Source organism: Haliotis asinina, chromosome 1, assembly GCF_037392515.1.
Source record: "Haliotis asinina isolate JCU_RB_2024 chromosome 1, JCU_Hal_asi_v2, whole genome shotgun sequence".
NCBI lineage: Eukaryota > Metazoa > Mollusca > Gastropoda > Lepetellida > Haliotidae > Haliotis > Haliotis asinina.
Window position 1 is genome coordinate 56650024 of NC_090280.1, and position 17716 is coordinate 56667739.

At 38.2% G+C, this 17716-nt stretch overlaps 2 protein-coding genes across 2 annotated transcripts in view; one reads left to right on the top strand and one right to left on the bottom strand.

Annotated features, from left to right (window-relative positions):
- The first annotated feature begins 111 nt into the window (after positions 1-111).
- Positions 112-12849, top strand: LOC137294658 (leucine-rich repeat-containing protein 43-like). The gene is made up of 15 exons (XM_067825728.1): positions 112-303; positions 737-857; positions 1168-1361; positions 1473-1583; positions 1897-2027; positions 3923-4043; positions 4273-4390; positions 5726-5802; positions 6092-6265; positions 7202-7307; positions 8235-8470; positions 9187-9294; positions 10893-11108; positions 11387-11465; positions 11677-12849. Exons 1-15 carry the CDS (start codon positions 208-210, stop codon positions 11889-11891), a joined length of 2103 nt encoding a protein of 700 aa, XP_067681829.1. The 5' UTR covers positions 112-207; the 3' UTR covers positions 11892-12849.
- A 683-nt stretch (positions 12850-13532) lies between these two features.
- LOC137294667 (uncharacterized) overlaps positions 13533-17716 on the bottom strand; it is a 34853-nt gene continuing 30669 nt past the window's right edge. Inside the window, exon 27 of the mRNA XM_067825739.1 lies at positions 13533-17367. Within this exon, the coding sequence (XP_067681840.1) occupies positions 17329-17367 (39 nt within the window). The 3' untranslated portion in view covers positions 13533-17328. The remainder of the gene's footprint in view (positions 17368-17716) is intronic.

Here is a 17716-nt window from a genome sequence, read left to right on the forward strand (position 1 = left end):
TTTGACCTAATGTTAACGAAAGGTCAACCGGCTAGACGCTGTTTAAATACAGTTGATATGAAATTAACAACATTAGAAAGCACTTTTAAGTGCATGTTTTTGAATTACCCTAACAGCGGAAGTCATCACACTTGGCGTCAAAATGGCTGCCTAGTTGTCACAACAGAAGCAGGGAATATGTGAAGTGGACATTTTAATAATTACGAAATGGCAGTAACTGATTCTTGCCCAGCCTTTTCAGCGTTTGAGAAACAGTTGAAGACACTGTGTTTGAAAGAATTTCCCTGTGGATTAGGCTCATGGGTAGGAAAGATTACATTGAATCAACAACACCTAGGGAGCATCCAGTGGATAATTGAACATGGATGTTCTGTTGGTCCCCAGGCTGCATCATAAAAAATGTGTTAATAGATCCTTATTTAGGTGTTGAAATTATAACTGATTATATTTTCCTTCTGTTTGAACTAGGAATCACTGTACTGTGTCAAAATGGGTGATCCTGTTGAAACAGTGTTGTTTCTCCAGTGGGCGAGTGCTATAAACCAGCAATGTTACTCTTACAGGTCGGCGTCCAATCTAAAAATGTATCCAAACCTGATATCAATTAGCAGAATGTTAATTTATAGTGTTCCAAATATGTTATTGTTACTTTTCATCATGATATAGTCAAAGCATGAATGACATGTTAACTGATGCTATTTACAAACATTCTAAGGTGTGCTTAATTTGTTTACAGAGAAGGTCACAACATAAGACCAAATCATTGCCAAGAAAGAAAACATTGTCCAAAAGAGGCCTTAATCCAGCATATATTTCTTCTGATAAAGTTGATTCACAGTTTGCCATAACATTGAAAGGTAAGCTGCTCATTTCTTATCACAATATTGTGTGTTATATTATATATGATACAAACTGAAAAAGGGAAAATGCTAAAAAAATGGTACTTTGTAACAGTTTGTCATTTATGAGTGGACTTGGCATATCAGATTTTCATAGGTGTGTCACTTTTGGGAGTTCTAAGGTGTTAAAGGTTTCCAGTTCTGTCACATGACTGCCAGAATTGACAGTCAGAAGTATCAGACTGATTTTAATGTCTTCAGCCCACTTTACATCATGAATATTGTTTTTAATCCAGGTCACTCATTCCTATTGTTTTGAAATTGACAGATTATGGTGCCAATTATGAGAAGATGGAGACTCTACAGGAATATGTTGGATCCAGGTTTTCCCCATGGCACCTGGATTACAGCTGGTCACAGGAAGCACGTGAACTTCGTGAAATTTCTGTGAAATCACCCTGGCTGATAGATGATAACTTCGTCCTCAACTACTTCAAGACACTCCGAATTGTGGACAAAAAGGTAAGTGATAAAAGCAAATTCAAATTTGATTTATGAACTCTGTCTCTACCAGAAATACAAACATACATGTAGAATGACATCGTTTAGAATTTGCACAATTTTCTTCTTCAGGTCACAGAGGTAGATGAAGATTTATTAATGTTCAAGAATCTAGAAGAGCTAACTTTAAGTGCAAATCATATCAAGAACATCAATTCCAAGAACCTCCCAGAGTCGCTGAAGGTGTGTTGTCTCTCCATTTTTTTAATTTTCTAATATTTTCTTAGCAATTTAATTATGCATGCAGATATATGTATGAACTGCATTCCAAATATTGATTCTCAGAAAAGTGCACCAATTATGTCATTAACCATGTGAAATAAGTCAGAAATTTACAAAAGATAGACAGAATTTGGAAAGAGAATATTTTTTGGCACTTCACTGAATTTTGTTGACTTTTGGATGGTAGCTGCTTTCAACACTGTTTCTGAAGAGCAGTAGTTGCATTATTCAAAATATGATACATGATGTATGATGCAAGAATGTTTTTCATCAGGTGTTGGAGCTGTGTGCCAATGAAATCAGTGACATATCTGCACTGTGCATCAACCCCCCTCTCCTGAATCACCTGGGACTGGGCCACAACACTATAGCCTTTATAGGGGATTACATCACTGGAGATTACTGGTATGTTTATACATCACTGGAGACTACTGGTATGTTTATACATCATTGGAGATTACTGGTATGTTTATACATCACTGGAGATTACTTGTATGTTTATGCATCACTGGAGATTACTGGTATGTTTATGCATCGCTGGAGATTACTGGTAGTGTTTACACATCACTGAAGATTACTGATATATTCACACATCACTGAAGGTAACTGGTATGTTTACGCATCACTGGAGATTACTGATATGTTTATGCATCACTGGAGATTACTGGTATGTTTATACATCACTGGAGATTACTGGTATGTTTTTATATCACTGAAGATTATTGGTGTGAATATGTTACAGTCAGACTTTGTAATCAGTCATTTTATGAAATGACTGAAACTTTCGGTCAGTTCATGAAATGACTGAAATCTCTAGTGATTTCATGAAATGACTGAAATTTGGCCCTATCACTATCTGACTGAAATGGTTCCTTGGTGATTCTGCTTCTCGTATCTAGTTTTGAGTTTTTTGTATTGTTATGACAACACCCTAATTATCTTAATCTTACAATGAGTTCACAGAGAGTGTACTCTGAAACAGGATAGCTATTGCAACATCCTTATCTGCTGTTCCTCAGTTGACTTGTGAGGGATTAATTCTTTCCTGCCGAAGATCCAAGTGGTAGGAATAGGTAGTTAGGAAAACATCTCCTGAAACACCACCTGAATCATATAAGATGTACTAAACACTGCCACCAACATTCATACGCCACCGACTGTTAGTTTCTTAATGAACTGCAAGAGAGATACGCCAAGTGCCTGAATTGCATGATTCCCATGATTCCCAAAGAGTCATCATGAGTACTCCCTTTTATCCAAGTACAAGGTCCTGCAGTACAGTGTCGTCTACAAGTTCATAAAGAAGCACCAATCCCTACTGCTTGACAAGTAATGGATCAACCTGACAAATGACCGCATTTTCCGTATATGAGAGCGCCCTCCAGAACATTCCATTTTGTCATCCTGATTTCAGGTTGTCATCTAAATATTGAAAAGTTCAATTTCCTTGTGCGAATTGTGTTGTGATGGTATTTTGCTGAACTAAATCATAAGCAGTAGTGGGATTGATTTCACGTCATGATCAACATGTATTGCACATCCTTAATCGCCAATCTACTCGTAGCAACCAAGTGTCTCAGCATCAACCAAATCAGCATCTGAATCTACTCAAGGACCAACCACCGAAACCACTGTCAGGTCTCTTTATCCAACTGCAGAAAATTCAACACTCCAGCTTCAAGAAAGAGAAGAGCAAATCCTGAACCAGAGAACAATTAGTGCAGAATCACAAGTGAAACAGACAGAGCTTATGAAGGGAAACCAATTGATTTATGTGCAGGGGAACCTGGTGATAATGTGGTTGTGCCATTTCCTATGGTTGATCATGGAAGAGGAGATCCACGCAATATATTGGGCGTGATAACAGACAGAATCGAGAATGACGCAGACAATATATACATCACTGGTGATTACTGGTGTGTACATACACCACTTGCAATTACTGGTGTGTACATACACCACTTGCAATTACTGGTGTGTACATACATCTTTGGTGATTACTGGTGTTTATATAGATCACTGGTGATAAATGGTGTGTATATACATCACTGGTGGTTACTGGTGTGTATATACATCACTGGTGATTACTTGTGTGTATATACATCACTAGTGATTACTTGTGACTGTTTATACATCTCTGGTGATCACTTGTGTGTGTATACATCACTGGTGATTACTGGTCTGCACATAAATCCATGTTGATTACTAGAAACTTTGGCTTGATGGACACAGTTAATGTTTTTAAACTCAAAGAATTTCAGTCATTTTAAAGAATGATTTTGCATGGTTTTGTATTGCAGGCCATGTCTTCTGTCACTAGACCTCAGTCACAATAACCTCAGTGACCTTCTAGATGTTGTTCGGAAACTGAGCACTCTACCCAAGCTCCGCAATCTGATATTACAAGGCAATCCACTATCGGTGAGCAGCTGTCAGTCAATTGGCTTCCCATATTGAAAAACTTTGCTGTTGACGGAATTTGTCAACAAGAAGAAAATACCATATGTTCAAAATCATTTGTCTCATTGTAACTAATTTCTGTTAGAATATTCTTAAATGCAGTGATTATAGACTTTAATTTTGAACCTGCATCATTGACAAAGAATTAAACTTATTTTTGTTGTCACGAATGTTTTTGCAATGATTTTAGTTGATACCTGGTTACCGTGGTTACACAATCGATTCGCTACGGAAGTTAAGCATCCTGGACGATGTCAGGATATCAGCAGATGAGAAGCATCATTTCAAGGGCTTGGCGAGACGAAAAGGTGAGACACATGACATCATTCAAGTCCATATACTTTTTTCTGGATTAGAATTGGTCCACAGCAACCAATGCTGGGCCCCATTCCTCAGTTGATCATAGTGCTATGACAGTTGTAAATCTATGTTAAAGTATGGGAGTAAGTGAGTGAGTTTAGTTTTATGCCGCATGCAGCAATATTTCAGTCATATGGCGGCGGTCTGTAAATAATAGAGTCTGGACCAGACAATCCAGTGATCAACAACATGAGCATCGATCTGTGCAATTGGGAACTGATGACATGTGTCAAAAAAGTCAGCGAGCCTGACCACTCAATCCCATTAGTCGCCTCTCACGACAAGCAAAGTCACCTTTTATGGCAAGCATGGGTTGCTGAAGGCCTATTCTACCCCAGGACCTTGACGGGTCTTAAAGTATGGGAGTTACGATCACCTTAGTGCTACGATCGCTTTGAGGAGGGGGGTCTTGGTCATAAGAGGCAACTTATTGGATCAAATGGTCATTGTCATTGTTGTCATACATGTTGTATGGTATGGAGTGTGGCAATGTAGATCACTGGATTGTTAGGCTGGGATTCAATTGTTTGAAGGCTGACTATGAAATATTGATTATTAGTAATAAAGGTAATAAACAGAGAATTTTAGGCTACATGTTTTCATATATGCATATTTTTAATTGATACTTTTGTTTCTGAATCCTTGTTATAGAAACTGACCAAGCACTGTTTGTTATTTACACTAGAGATAATTCGATCAGAAGGGGTTCTATGTTGAGCTGTTGTGTGATGATATCACAAGGGGAATGGTGAGGCTAGTGATCCAGTGAGCTTGAGGTGTCGGGATCAAGTCCACCTGTGACCAGGTGTAAAAACCTTGGAGTCATCTTTGTGTGCAGACTTGTTCAATGTTGTCACAACCCCTAGTGTGCAGTAGTAAACAATCCTGTGCACTTAAAATAACCAATCCCTTTATGACCAGATAGTGGCCACATGAATATGTGCAAACACCCAGTTGTGTGGATGCAGTAAACTTGGACAAAGTATTGTGTCTGTGTGTTCCAGTCCACTCCTCTGTGAATGGACACCTTGTAAGGATGGGAAAGCCGCAAGAACTCCTTGCACCTATTTCTTGCAAGTGTCGTATGTCCTCAGGGAGTTGACATTCATAATATATGTACTGTTGAGATTGACATCCAGTGATTGAGCCTAAAGTACCAGCGCCTTGAGCATGTACTACTTTCGTGGATATGTGTGCTATGTAAATCTCCTATAATGATAATAGTAATTGCGAGTGTGTTGGAGGTGTTGGGGTGGAGGTGCATGTGTTCTGTGTTGTTTCAGAGTATGTACTGGATGAAGCTAAGCTGATCATAGAAGTGTCCCACATGTCTGGTGTGCCAGTACCAGAAGAACTTAAGGTGAGTGTTGTTGTCATGATGAAAGATGTCATTGCACATGGATTCCAAATTTGAAGAATACATCCTTTATACTCTCCCCAATGGAAAAAAGTCACATGTTTCTGACCAAATGGCAGACACATGACAAGCACAAGCTATTCTTAGTGTGGTCAAACAGCTGTTGTATTTGTTATTTGGTTTAAAAATTTCAAGGGAAATACCTTGGCAAATTGAAATTTGTTTCAGTCATTACATAGATATTGCTACAACATATAACATTTGTCTCTTACTTACTCCAACTTTATTGTAGAACCCAGAGGAGCAGCCTGAGTTCCCAATTGTAGAGAGGACGTACTACGTGGAGTTTATGTTCTTGGAGGATTCCGGCACCAAGGCGGAGGTGTTGCATGTCCCAGATGATGTCACAGAGATACCCCTCTTGCCGGGGATGGAAGGACGGGAGCTGGGAGCCTCCCCTGACTTGGTGAGCATCAGATCAGTTGTTTCAGTACCAGGTACAAGTGGCTCCAGGATAGATCTGTGTATCAAGAGGGTCTTGAGGGAGGGTCAAAAAGGAAATACAAGTTTATGGAGAAGTCCATGAAAACAATGTTCAAGTCCAACATGGAAAGTCATCAGAAATATGTGAATGAGTATGGTTTTTAGCAACATTCCAGAAGTATAACGTCGGGAATTCACGTCTTTGACATGATGAACAGACACTTGAAGCACCAGGCTATCATACTGCCCCTCATAAATATGACAAGAAATAGTGAAGGTATAATTACACAGTGCCGTTTAGAAAGTGGTCAAATGTAACATGTTATATAAGGATTACGCTTTCTTAGTTAAGTACATATTTTAGTACTTTTTTTTCAGTTTAGTCCCATCTGTTTGTGGGTTCGAAGCCCAGATGGGACTCAACTAAACAGAAAAATACTAGAATTTGTACTTTACTTAGTAAGTGTAATCCCAAATGTAACATATGTTGAATAGGGAAGGGTCTTGACTTTTAGGATATCAGGCATAATAAAATCTGAAACAATGCCCTTAATGATCTTCATCAGTTTCAGGTCCATTTGAATTCTGCTTCTTTCTTTCAAAGCCAAGCCTTGAATATTCATAGGGTTTCAGAGTAAAGACATCTTCATTAAATGCCATGTTGTTTTCATGCACAGAATCCTCTATCATGATCTTAATGATTAGACACAGTAGGTCTAAATGGAAACATCGGAATAGACATTGAAATCAAGGAAATATGGTGACAAACAGTTTGGAAAACTCTTAATTCATAGCACACTGTCAAGTTTTGATGTGTGGAGTAGTTAAAACAAATGTTTTTCAGTAGTATAAGGGCTTATTATGCAGAACAGTGAATTTAAATGAATTTAGTCCAACTTTTTCTTTCTTTGTTCATCAGTCTGACCTTGGTGTTGGGTCACAAGGTGAAAGGTCAAACAGCCAGCAAGAAAAGAGTGTCTGCTTCACAAGTAAACCAGACCTTGAGACAGTGCAAGAATTGACAGGTAACTTAACTGCAACATGGGGATTCAACATGATTCTTGAGAATTTGTTAGCTAGAACTATCCTGTATTCATGAACTTTAAATATCTCTTAATCTATAACTCATTTGCAATCACTTTTATCGGAATGTTAGAAAGTATACAGTGGAAGCTGTAAAAAATGGCATCTGTCCAATCCGGCAAGTTGTCAACACTGGCATAAAATCTCAGGCCCAACTGTGGCTTGTACATTTACCATCAGATCTACAATCCAGCACATTGTCTAAACCGGATCATTTCTTCAGTCCCAATGAGAGCTGGCTTAGACAGACTCTACTGTACTTTTGAGAAAATACCAGCAGGTACTTTAATGAGTATTCAAAGAGTAGAGTTTTATTGAAAGTGGTTTCAGTTGAGTCACTTCATAAGCATATTTTCCCCATATTTCTGGGACCATGCTTATTCAGTTTGTTTTCTGATAGTACTAATTGTTGTATGCTACCAACAGAAAGACCACTAAATTCTTTCACATAACTGAAGTTAATCTGTCTCAACATTTGAAGAATCAGGTGGTCCTTGTCTTCTTTTGAGCAGTACAATGAAATCTGTCTATTAAGGACTGGCTAAGGCACTGAAGCATTTATCCAGATTGTGAAGCAGTTTGAATTAGACAACTTTTGTCCGTTACCATGTTCACTGCCATGATGAGTTACCTCCCTTTTCTAAGGACATCCAACAGCTTGAATCGTTCTTTTGTGTTTTGTTTTGTTTTGTTTCATTCATTATCAGTATACTATTTATACTTTCACAGGAAAAAGCTCAGTTAAATGAATTGCTTCTGCTTCGTATATTTCCACATACTGATTTTAAGGGTCAGGTTAGGACCACAGCTTGTCTATGAGATTGGCTTACCTATGGTCATATATGGTAATCATCTCTTTCTCTGTGCAGCAGCCCCTTTGTCTGTACTTGGCGGAGAATCTTTGGCGGATGACTTCAATGAGGATGACACAGCACGGATCGAGCCAGTCCAGTGCCAGATGAAACTTGGTCCTCTGAGAACAGAAGGTCTGCCTTGGGCAGAGGAGATAGAGGTCAACTGGTCAAGCACTCAGGTCCGGGATGACCTGCACAATCTGAGGGACTTCTTCAGCAAGGGCATGGACTTCTCGGTGGTAGAGCAAGTGGTCAGTTCACATAGCATGTTCTGGAGTCACCCTATGATACTTTGTTAATGGCCTGACATAGTCCAGAGACTTATCTGAGATTTCAGACTGAGTGACCATGTCTCTCAATTTAGAGAAAACTTTTTTTTTTTTTTTATTCAGTCTGTTTAGTTCTATGTGGGAATTGATTTGTCAACATTTGCTGCAAACTTGTGGCTGGATACATGCCTGTAAGTAGATCTGGACAAACTTAGTAAATCCCATCCCTCCCTTGTATACAGTTGAACACAAACAGTTTTTTGAAAGAAACATATGCTAATTTGTAAATGTTAGTGCTAAAATGGGGATGTTTAAGCTGCTGAGAATGGAATGGAATGGGAGTGTTGCATGAAAGGATACTTTACAGGTTCTACAAGAGACATTGTAACCTTGCAAATGGCACCATTGTCCTTTTAACAGAGTGCAATTTTTGGAAAAAGGATGTGGTATGTTAGAATGGGTAATTTAAGATGAAGTCATATCCATTACTTTGTCATATCCAACATTGCTGATACAATCTCCAGGTATAGTTCCTGCAACTGATTATTTGCTAGGGACCCCACAGTGGAAATTAATTTAGTTTGGGACCTGGTTAAATGTAATGCCTTTTCCAAGTGTGATGAGAGATGGTAAACTTTTTAGCTCTCCTAGCGTGATTTTTTAAGACTGATTTTAAAGTGAAGACATGTTGACTGCAGGTTCTGTGCTATCCCCTGGAGGAGGAGGATGGAGACAGGGCCAGTGTGGCTGGGTCAGTCAAGAAGGGCAAGGATGACAAGAATGCCAAGGGAGATAAAAAGGGCAAGGTGAGAAATGTCACACTAAAATATCCTCATGAAGTGTGTTAGTGAGTGAAATGAGTATTCCACTTTTAGCAATATTCCAGGGTGTCATTAGTTCTATGTCAGAATATGCAAAATGTCATGGGTGTGAGTGAGAATGTCAGCTTGATGGATTTTATGCTGCTGTCAGCAATATTCCAGCAACATCATGACAGGGAACACCAGAAATGCATCACAGGGTGGAATCAGGCTATTGTTAACTTATTGTAGCGAAGGGTGAAAAGATCTAAAGCTACTGATATCCTAACATACAGTGTAAGCTGCCTAAACCGGCACTCATTGGGGCTGAAGAAATAATCTGGTTGTGGATTGTGGAGCTGATGATATATGTACAAGCCACAGATGGGACTGAAAATTTATGATGGTGTTAACAACTTGCCGGATAGGACAGATACCGGTTTCCACAGCTGCTACTGTACATGGTTGAATTTACAGTGAGTGAGTGAGTGAGTTCAGTTTTATGCTGTATTCAGCAATACTCCCACTATATGGTGGTGGTCTGTAGATAATTGAGTCTGGACCAGACAATCCAGTGATTGACAGCATGAACATTGATCTGCACAATTGTGAACTGTTGACTTGTGTCAAAGAAAGTCAGCAAGCCTGACCACCCGATCTGGTTAGTCGCCTGTTATGGCAAGCATGGGTTGCTGAAGACCTATTCTACCCTGGACCTTCACAGGTGGTTGAGTTTACAAGGGTGGTCTGGAACTTTAGGGGAGAATTGCCACCTAATTTTAGCTTTTGTGATGGATCAGCAGCTTTTTTGTTCATGACATTTGCTATGCTGTATGACGTAGGTTGGTGTGCCAGATGCAGGTGAGGAGGTCATTCAAAGCTGACCTGAAATTTGTTTGATTGTTTGTTCAATTTTTCTATTTGCTTAGGTCATCACTGTTATAGCTATATGATAAAAGTCGGTAAATGACAAGACAGTCTATAGATTATATGAGCAATGTCCAATCTGTTCATAAATAATGACAGTGGTTCCCTCTTTAGTTAATGTTATTGTATGACAAATGTTATGCTATGTTAGTGCTAAGAGCTAGAGCTTAAGAAATCTGAGTAGGCCCTAGGTTAGAACCAGTGTTCAATGTGATCTTTGTGCTAAGGTGACTGTATGTAATAACTTGTGCACCTTAACTTAGACTAAAGGTAGGCTTAGTGCTGAGATTGTTTAGTACAACAGCACCCCGGAATCCCCATGGGGTGAAATGAGAGGCTTGGGGACTATCAGTGTTAGCTTCTGGAAGTCCATGAACTGGTATTTTACCCCCAGATATAAGACTAATTTCAATGGCAAGCTGACAATTTTGCTCTTATGAGGAAACAGGCATAATGGAGAAAACTGACATGATAGTAAATGTGTTTCTGTGGTATATCTAGAATTTCATTGAATAATCAAATCACTGTATGGTAAACAGTATATGTTTTATGTGTTTTTAAAAATTTGCAAATAATTCACCTCCAGTTCATCCTCGTTAGAATTTAAATTTTATTTTTTTTTATAATTTCAGTTGTTATGCATAATTGTATAATAACATATGTCCTCCATCTCTCAGCCTGAGCCTAAGAAAGAGGATAAAAAGAAGAAGAAGAAAGAGCCCGAGGCTGAACTGAGGCGGACAGAACCCCAGCTGACCACTCTGGCTACGTTTCATGTCCAGCTGGACGACTTCCTAGAGGGGGACTTTGAGGTGGTGTCAGTGTTCTCTCAAGGGGGAGTGGAGACAGCTGCATCAACAGTCTGCACTGAGTCACCCGAACTTGGTAGAAAGGTCTGTAGCATTACCACTGTCTTCTACTGAGACCTTATTTGATGTGAGGTGACCTTATAGATAATGTGCCAGACAATCGTTCAGAAGACGTTCCATTCCTATTCCTGATTTTTGATAAATATAGAGTTAATTTGTAAGCAAGCCGAGGTGCCATGGCACTTTAGACTGTTGAATCTGGCTGATTGTACTGGCTGCCTTGATCTGTGTCAACAACCCTTGGGCAAGGAGAACGAGAATATTTCTGCAACATTAATAACCTCACTCATTCACTGTTGCAGGAGAGTAAGAAGGATAAGGATCTGAAAGATAAAAAGAATACAAAGTCATCCTCAGCCATCAAGAGAGACAAAGGGAAAGGTAAGCTACCCATGGAGATTTAAAAATATAAGCTGCCTGCCTTTTATTCCATGGTTTGCTTGGACTTGTAAAAGTCAAAGTAATTGTGTTTTTTTCCTGTTTGGTAAGAATGATCTCTGTTATATCTCTGTTTATATTAAAAGTTCATCAATATGGCATGTAATCCATTCAAATTATTGCTTTTGCTCATCAAGTTATCTCCCTTCTACAGATGCAGGGAAAGCAGGGGGCAAGGTCAAGGATGGTGATAAGAAAGATGGTGGCAAGAAGGGCAAGGTCACAGCACCAACACCAACAGCAGAAGAGGGAGAGGATGTTCCACCTCCTCCCCTAGAGGTGCATGTGTCGGTGAAGCTGCATCACTGGAAGACAGCTATGGACTCCCTAAAGGAAGAAGAGGATCAGAGGGACAAGGAACAGGACTAGACCAACATGGCCGACATCTACAGGGATATTGTGTATAACTCCACCTGCTGCCCATTTTCTTTTGTAATGAAAGATGGGTAAAATATGGCCATTATTTTTTTTGACAAATCAAAGATTTATTTGCCATTTCTTTTTTAAGAACTCACTTTGAGTTTTGTAAGTTTAAGGACACTTTCTAACAAGTGATAAAGTTTGATGCAACAGATGTCTTAACGCGTGTCTCTGTGTTTGATAAATGTATGAATATTTATATGTACAGATTTTATCAATGCACCACCTATGACAGTCAGCATCCAGTTTCATGAGGCAATGAAATATGTCAAATAATATCCACTTAACATGATATTCACTGTTGTGTATAGTGGAAAGATAAACAAATCTGTATTAAAATATAAGTGTTATATATTTACAGATACCTGTAACATAACATTATTTTGAGAAAGCATTTTGTAAATATCTGTGTACATAAAGCTGATCATGTATTGATCTTCACCTGCATGTGGAAATGCTGTGGTAGTGAATGTTATGAAATGGACAACCCATCATGTATATTTGACAAAGTGACAAACCTGTCACAACAATGTCAACAGTAATATTTTCAGAAGATGATGGCCAGTTGTCTCATGTTTTTATGCATATATATATGGAATCATGTACAAAACATTTTTAGGACAAGTATCTGTTGAATTCAGCAACTTTCTTTCTGTACAGGTGACAGTCAATATTTGTTCTACAGGAATGATCATTTTCTTTCTTGTTTGGTTAGAATTAAATGTTTGCCTTGAGCTTCTGGCTGTTTTTAACACTCTAAAAAGTAAATGCCAAAACTGATTTCCTGTGTTTATTGTAAATTATGTCTTTAGAATATGTACATTTTATAGAAAGACTTTATGATAACTAAGGTGTGAAGTCTTGCTTTGATGAATATGAAGATATAAATAAAACATGCAATAGCCAATTCCAGGTTTTATGGTTGAAATAGACATTAAGGACAATGACAAGTCAGGGCATTTATTTATATGAAAGGCGGATGACAGCACTGCAGGAGGATTCTATCAGCAGTGAGTTTAGTTTTATGCCACTTTTAGCAATATTTCAGCAATTTCACGAGAGGGGCTCCAGCAATGGGGTTCACACACTGTAGTCATGTGGGGAATCGAACCCAGGTTTTCGGCACAAGAGAACCATCTTGGCTACTCCACCAATCCTATTCTATGAACAGTGTTCCCACTAATCTGTACACCGTATCAGATCCCTGTGAACATTCTGTGCTGACCCCAGACACATATGGTAGGAGTATGGAGACAAGAAGTCTTGAATAAAGTGCAACATGTTCAAAGGACACTTGTACCAAGCTGTAATATTGCTGACAGTGACATTGTTTCTTGATAATTGATGACTCACTCTTCTGATCATTTTGTGATAGGAGGTTTACTGATGGGATCAGCTACACAGGTTTAGTGACTTGGATGATGCATGTCATCAAATCCCAGTGAAGTATATAGATGCTCATGATGTCAATCACTGGATTGTATGATCCTAATAATTATTACTTATTATTTTCCCACCATAATGATATCATTAAAGCATTGATGAGTGCAGCATACACAACAAAAACACGACAATGAAAATCCATCAGGGGTGTTGAATAATACTTTATTATTGGGAACAATGTACATTGTAGTGATATGAACAATATTCACAGTAATCGTACTGTCACAATTATAGTTATACTTTACAGTTGGCAAGGATCTGAACTTTATCAAGGTTTGGCGTAATAAATACATAAAATATGCTGAAATGCTATGCATCAATAGTCGATAAAATCACAGCTTTATGTCAAAACAAAAGGTTCGTACACTATAGCACTATGCATCACTGCCTCGTTCTGAGGCTGAGTTGCCACAAAATAAACAAGTCTAGACAAATTTCAGTACAAAAAGGATATGATATTGGCACAAGTTCATGATGAAAAATGGCCTTTATATTGACAAGTCCACATTGCAAGATGGACAAAGACATTGACACACGTTCATGATGCAAAATGGACATGAGATTGACACAAGTTCATGATGCAAAATGGACATGATACTGACACAAGTTCATGATGCAAAATAGACATGATACTGACACAAGTTCACATTGCAAAACAGACATGATATTGAGGCCTTACATTTCCTTTGCTTGGTGAACAGACCTAACAATACAAAAAATCAGAATGATTTTTATAACGAAATCAGACACATTTCCAATGAAGAATAATGGTTTTGAACCTGTTAACAACCAAATAAACCTTAAGACAAAATACACACCCCCCCCCCCCTCCCCTCCCCTCCACTCAAACGCTCTCTCCTGTTCTAACTAAAGTCTCTCTGCAAAATGGATTTGATATTGTTAGAAGTTTCATAAAGTTGATTCATGCTGATACAAATTCCTGTGGTATTTGACTACTACCTATTGTTAAAACATGTTTCAATCCTGATGAATCCAACTATGTACCAAAATAATGTTTACATCTATAGCATTTATACACATCCACTGTAAACCAGCACCTGTTTGGGACTCGAGGCATTGTTGAAAACATCTGCCTAGTATTAACCACTGACACTAAAACCACACACTCTACGGCACTAAACAACAGCTGATAACATTACATACAAAATGCACTAGAGCTAAGGGACCAACCACTTGACATTCCTGAAGGGCAGACAAAACATATTTTCAGCTAGAATTAAAACCAGATAAAGTTAATTAAAACTATGACCAAAATATTTTTTTTTTCCAACAATAAATACAGTGTTAAAGGGGTACAACACTTCTCAAAATTAGCAGTCCTTGAAAGTTTGTCTCAGCTATTTGCATTTCAGTTGTCTGCGGTAACTCTTAGTGATATATATCAATGCGACCAGTAATTCCTGCCCTAGTAATAGTTAAGTTTCACAAGGCACAAATTACAACATCAACTAATTTGAAGATGAGAACCAAGTCATTGACTGGCATCGATCTTTATCAACAAAGCAATGCTGATCAACAAAACCATCAATTAACATGACACATGACGATGAGAGTGAATATAAATGTCCTAAATTAAATAACCTGCCATAGCTCAATCCTGCATTTGGTTTCGGCAGCAGTTAGAAAACCATTCATGATGGTTTCTACACATTTCTACCATACTATAAACATTGTTGGCAACAATATTGGAAGTTTGATGTAGTTTGGCGAATTCATGTTTACATGAGTGAATCATGCTCTATTCTTAGTATTATTACTTGTTATTAACTCATAGTTCAACATTGCTATTCAAGTGCCAGTTCTTTTTTAAACTACAGCTAAGTCCTGCTGGTTATTAACTGATAAGAATAACTGCCAAATACAGGTTCAGCCAACTAACAATGTGTTTGATATTATTACAGTATACTTATGTTAGATGAGTAAGGCTGCCAGAATTGTTTCATCTAAGCAGTCTTTGAAGCAGTGGTGTATAGTCACAGACTGTTTCTCTCCTTGGATGTATTGCTACCAATGGTAACATTTCCAGACAGCTTGTGGCTGTAATGTTTCTGCTGAGCCTTTAAATACCACGAATATTACCCTACTGCATCCACAGAGCTAACACTACACTCCATGAATACCATGGTTAGAACCACACACCATGTGACAGGTGACCTAGAGCATTGGGAATCCAACCATGCTATCTTTGTTGAGCCATGTCTGAAAACACTTCACATGTCAAACTTGAATTTGACAACACTGAAAGTTTGATGGAAAAGGTGGTGAGAATAGAGAATGATCCTATTTCTCAACAGCAGTTTGATAAGTCTGAAATTGGTGTTGGTGGCGAGTTGTTGGAATGTTCACAATCTCAAAGTCAAGATTGTCAACATGTGTTGTCAAACTTTAGTTTGCCATGTGTTGTTTGCTTTAAAGACATATGAATTTGATACATACCAGTAAATGTGCATTGTATATTACCGTAGGTAAGCCAATCACATTGTTGGCCTTCCAACACAGCCTATGGTGGGATTTACCAGATTTTCTCTAATACCTCAAGTAAGTAAAGTGTCCATGAAACAGTGGGAGAAGATATTTGCATGAATGTACTGAAACACTGTGGTTGTTAATATTGTACCAATGCTAAAACCACAACATAACAACAAGCCCTTGATTGTCTATACTAATAAAATTTCTAAAATCAAAATAACAACACTGATGTACAATCCTCAGTGTTTAAATGAACTGTTCATGCACATGAAATACTACAACAAACCACACATTCTCTCAGTGACCCAGTATGCAGTGAAAAAATAGCACTTAAAACTAGCCAGTATAATACTTTGGCTGGCACTGACAATATTTCCACAGTTTAGAAGCATTCTTGACACAGGAGACCTGAACGGACACCACATGGATGTGATAAATACTTTAAACAGGTAAATGAAAAAATATACTGATATGTTTTCTAAACCATTTAACTACCACCATGAGTGTATTCTGAGCTTAGTACCTAAAGGTCACATTAAAGAAAAATTAAAAAAAGTGCTCAAATACCAATTTAGATTAGACTGTAATGTTTAGACAGGAAATATTTGATGATGAAAAGCCATCTGAAAGATTCAGAAAAGCAAATCTGGTTATAGGTGACTCACACAGTTTCAAATTTTCTATTGAGGTGAAACTTAAGACATATTGTTTTATGAGATGTTGAGTTTCCATGGATATTATTCCATCATAAACTAGGAACAGTTTGTGTAACCTGCTGCTCATTACTTCAAGTCAAACTCTCATATCTAAAGTTAATATGAAAACTCTTACATCTAAAGTTAATATGACAGCCAGAATGTTTGCTAGTGACATGATATTTTTCTGTTTAAAAGCTGGATGATATACAACATTCTGCTATGAAAGGGAGAAGCTACAATCAAGGCAAACACATTTCTTCTATGAATTTCGTCAATAAATTCCAAATATTCTGGCCTCCATCCATCCACGCACTCATACATATATACAGAAACAGGGATCACAACTTCAGTCATGCAAATACAATACAATTCATCAGTATGTCAATGATTTAGGCAATATGACCAATCCTCAATGCTTTCTTCCATGTCGAATGTCTGAACTGCCACAGATATATGTGTCTATTTCCTGGTGAAATAGAATGAGGACCCTGTTTTCACGGTGATCAAAGCTGTATCCAATATTTCCATACCCAATTAGTCCTAATCTAACTTAGTGATTTGAGACAGTATGCTGTCCATCCCATGGCAATGATAAATGTTAGCCCTATATGTAGCCATTAGGAGGGAGCTGCACCTATGATACATGGTGGTGATCCCTGGGACTGTTGCTGTCTCTCTAAATATCACAGTGGTCCATTGTTGGGTCAGGGCATCACCCACAGCAAGTGGGAGAACTTCTTGGCCACCTTCGTCTATCACAGTGGTCCCATGCCAGATGTCATCAGAGCGTTCTCCTGAAGGTAACAATATGAGTGAGTAATGGACTTCTGGGTGAGTGAGTGAGCGATTTGGTAGGTGGCTGGGCAAGTGGTCGAGTGATTGACACACTGAGTGAGTGAGTGATTCTTTCATTCCACAAATGACAGTATTCCAGCTTTATTATGTCAGCATGAATATAATCAAGTGATAATTGAAAGATTTACATCAGTGTTTGTAACTGAGACTACATAATCACTGTCACTTCTATATCTCCTAGAAAGTGAGTGAACTGATATCAAATCCTCTTCGACCAGCCCATCAGCTATATCCCTGCTTTATGTTTGAGGTGAGACCAAGTGAAGAATGTCCAAGATTTTTACTACT

Bases quoted from the DNA above. Each gene is read 5' to 3' on its own strand.
- LOC137294658 (XM_067825728.1), top strand. From the start codon at position 208: ATGGCAGTAACTGATTCTTGCCCAGCCTTTTCAGCGTTTGAGAAACAG. The intron at 8,471-9,186 runs GTCAGTTCACAT...TGTTGACTGCAG, and splicing joins TCTCGGTGGTAGAGCAAGTG to GTTCTGTGCTATCCCCTGGA. The intron at 11,466-11,676 runs GTAAGCTACCCA...TCCCTTCTACAG, and splicing joins CAAGAGAGACAAAGGGAAAG to ATGCAGGGAAAGCAGGGGGC.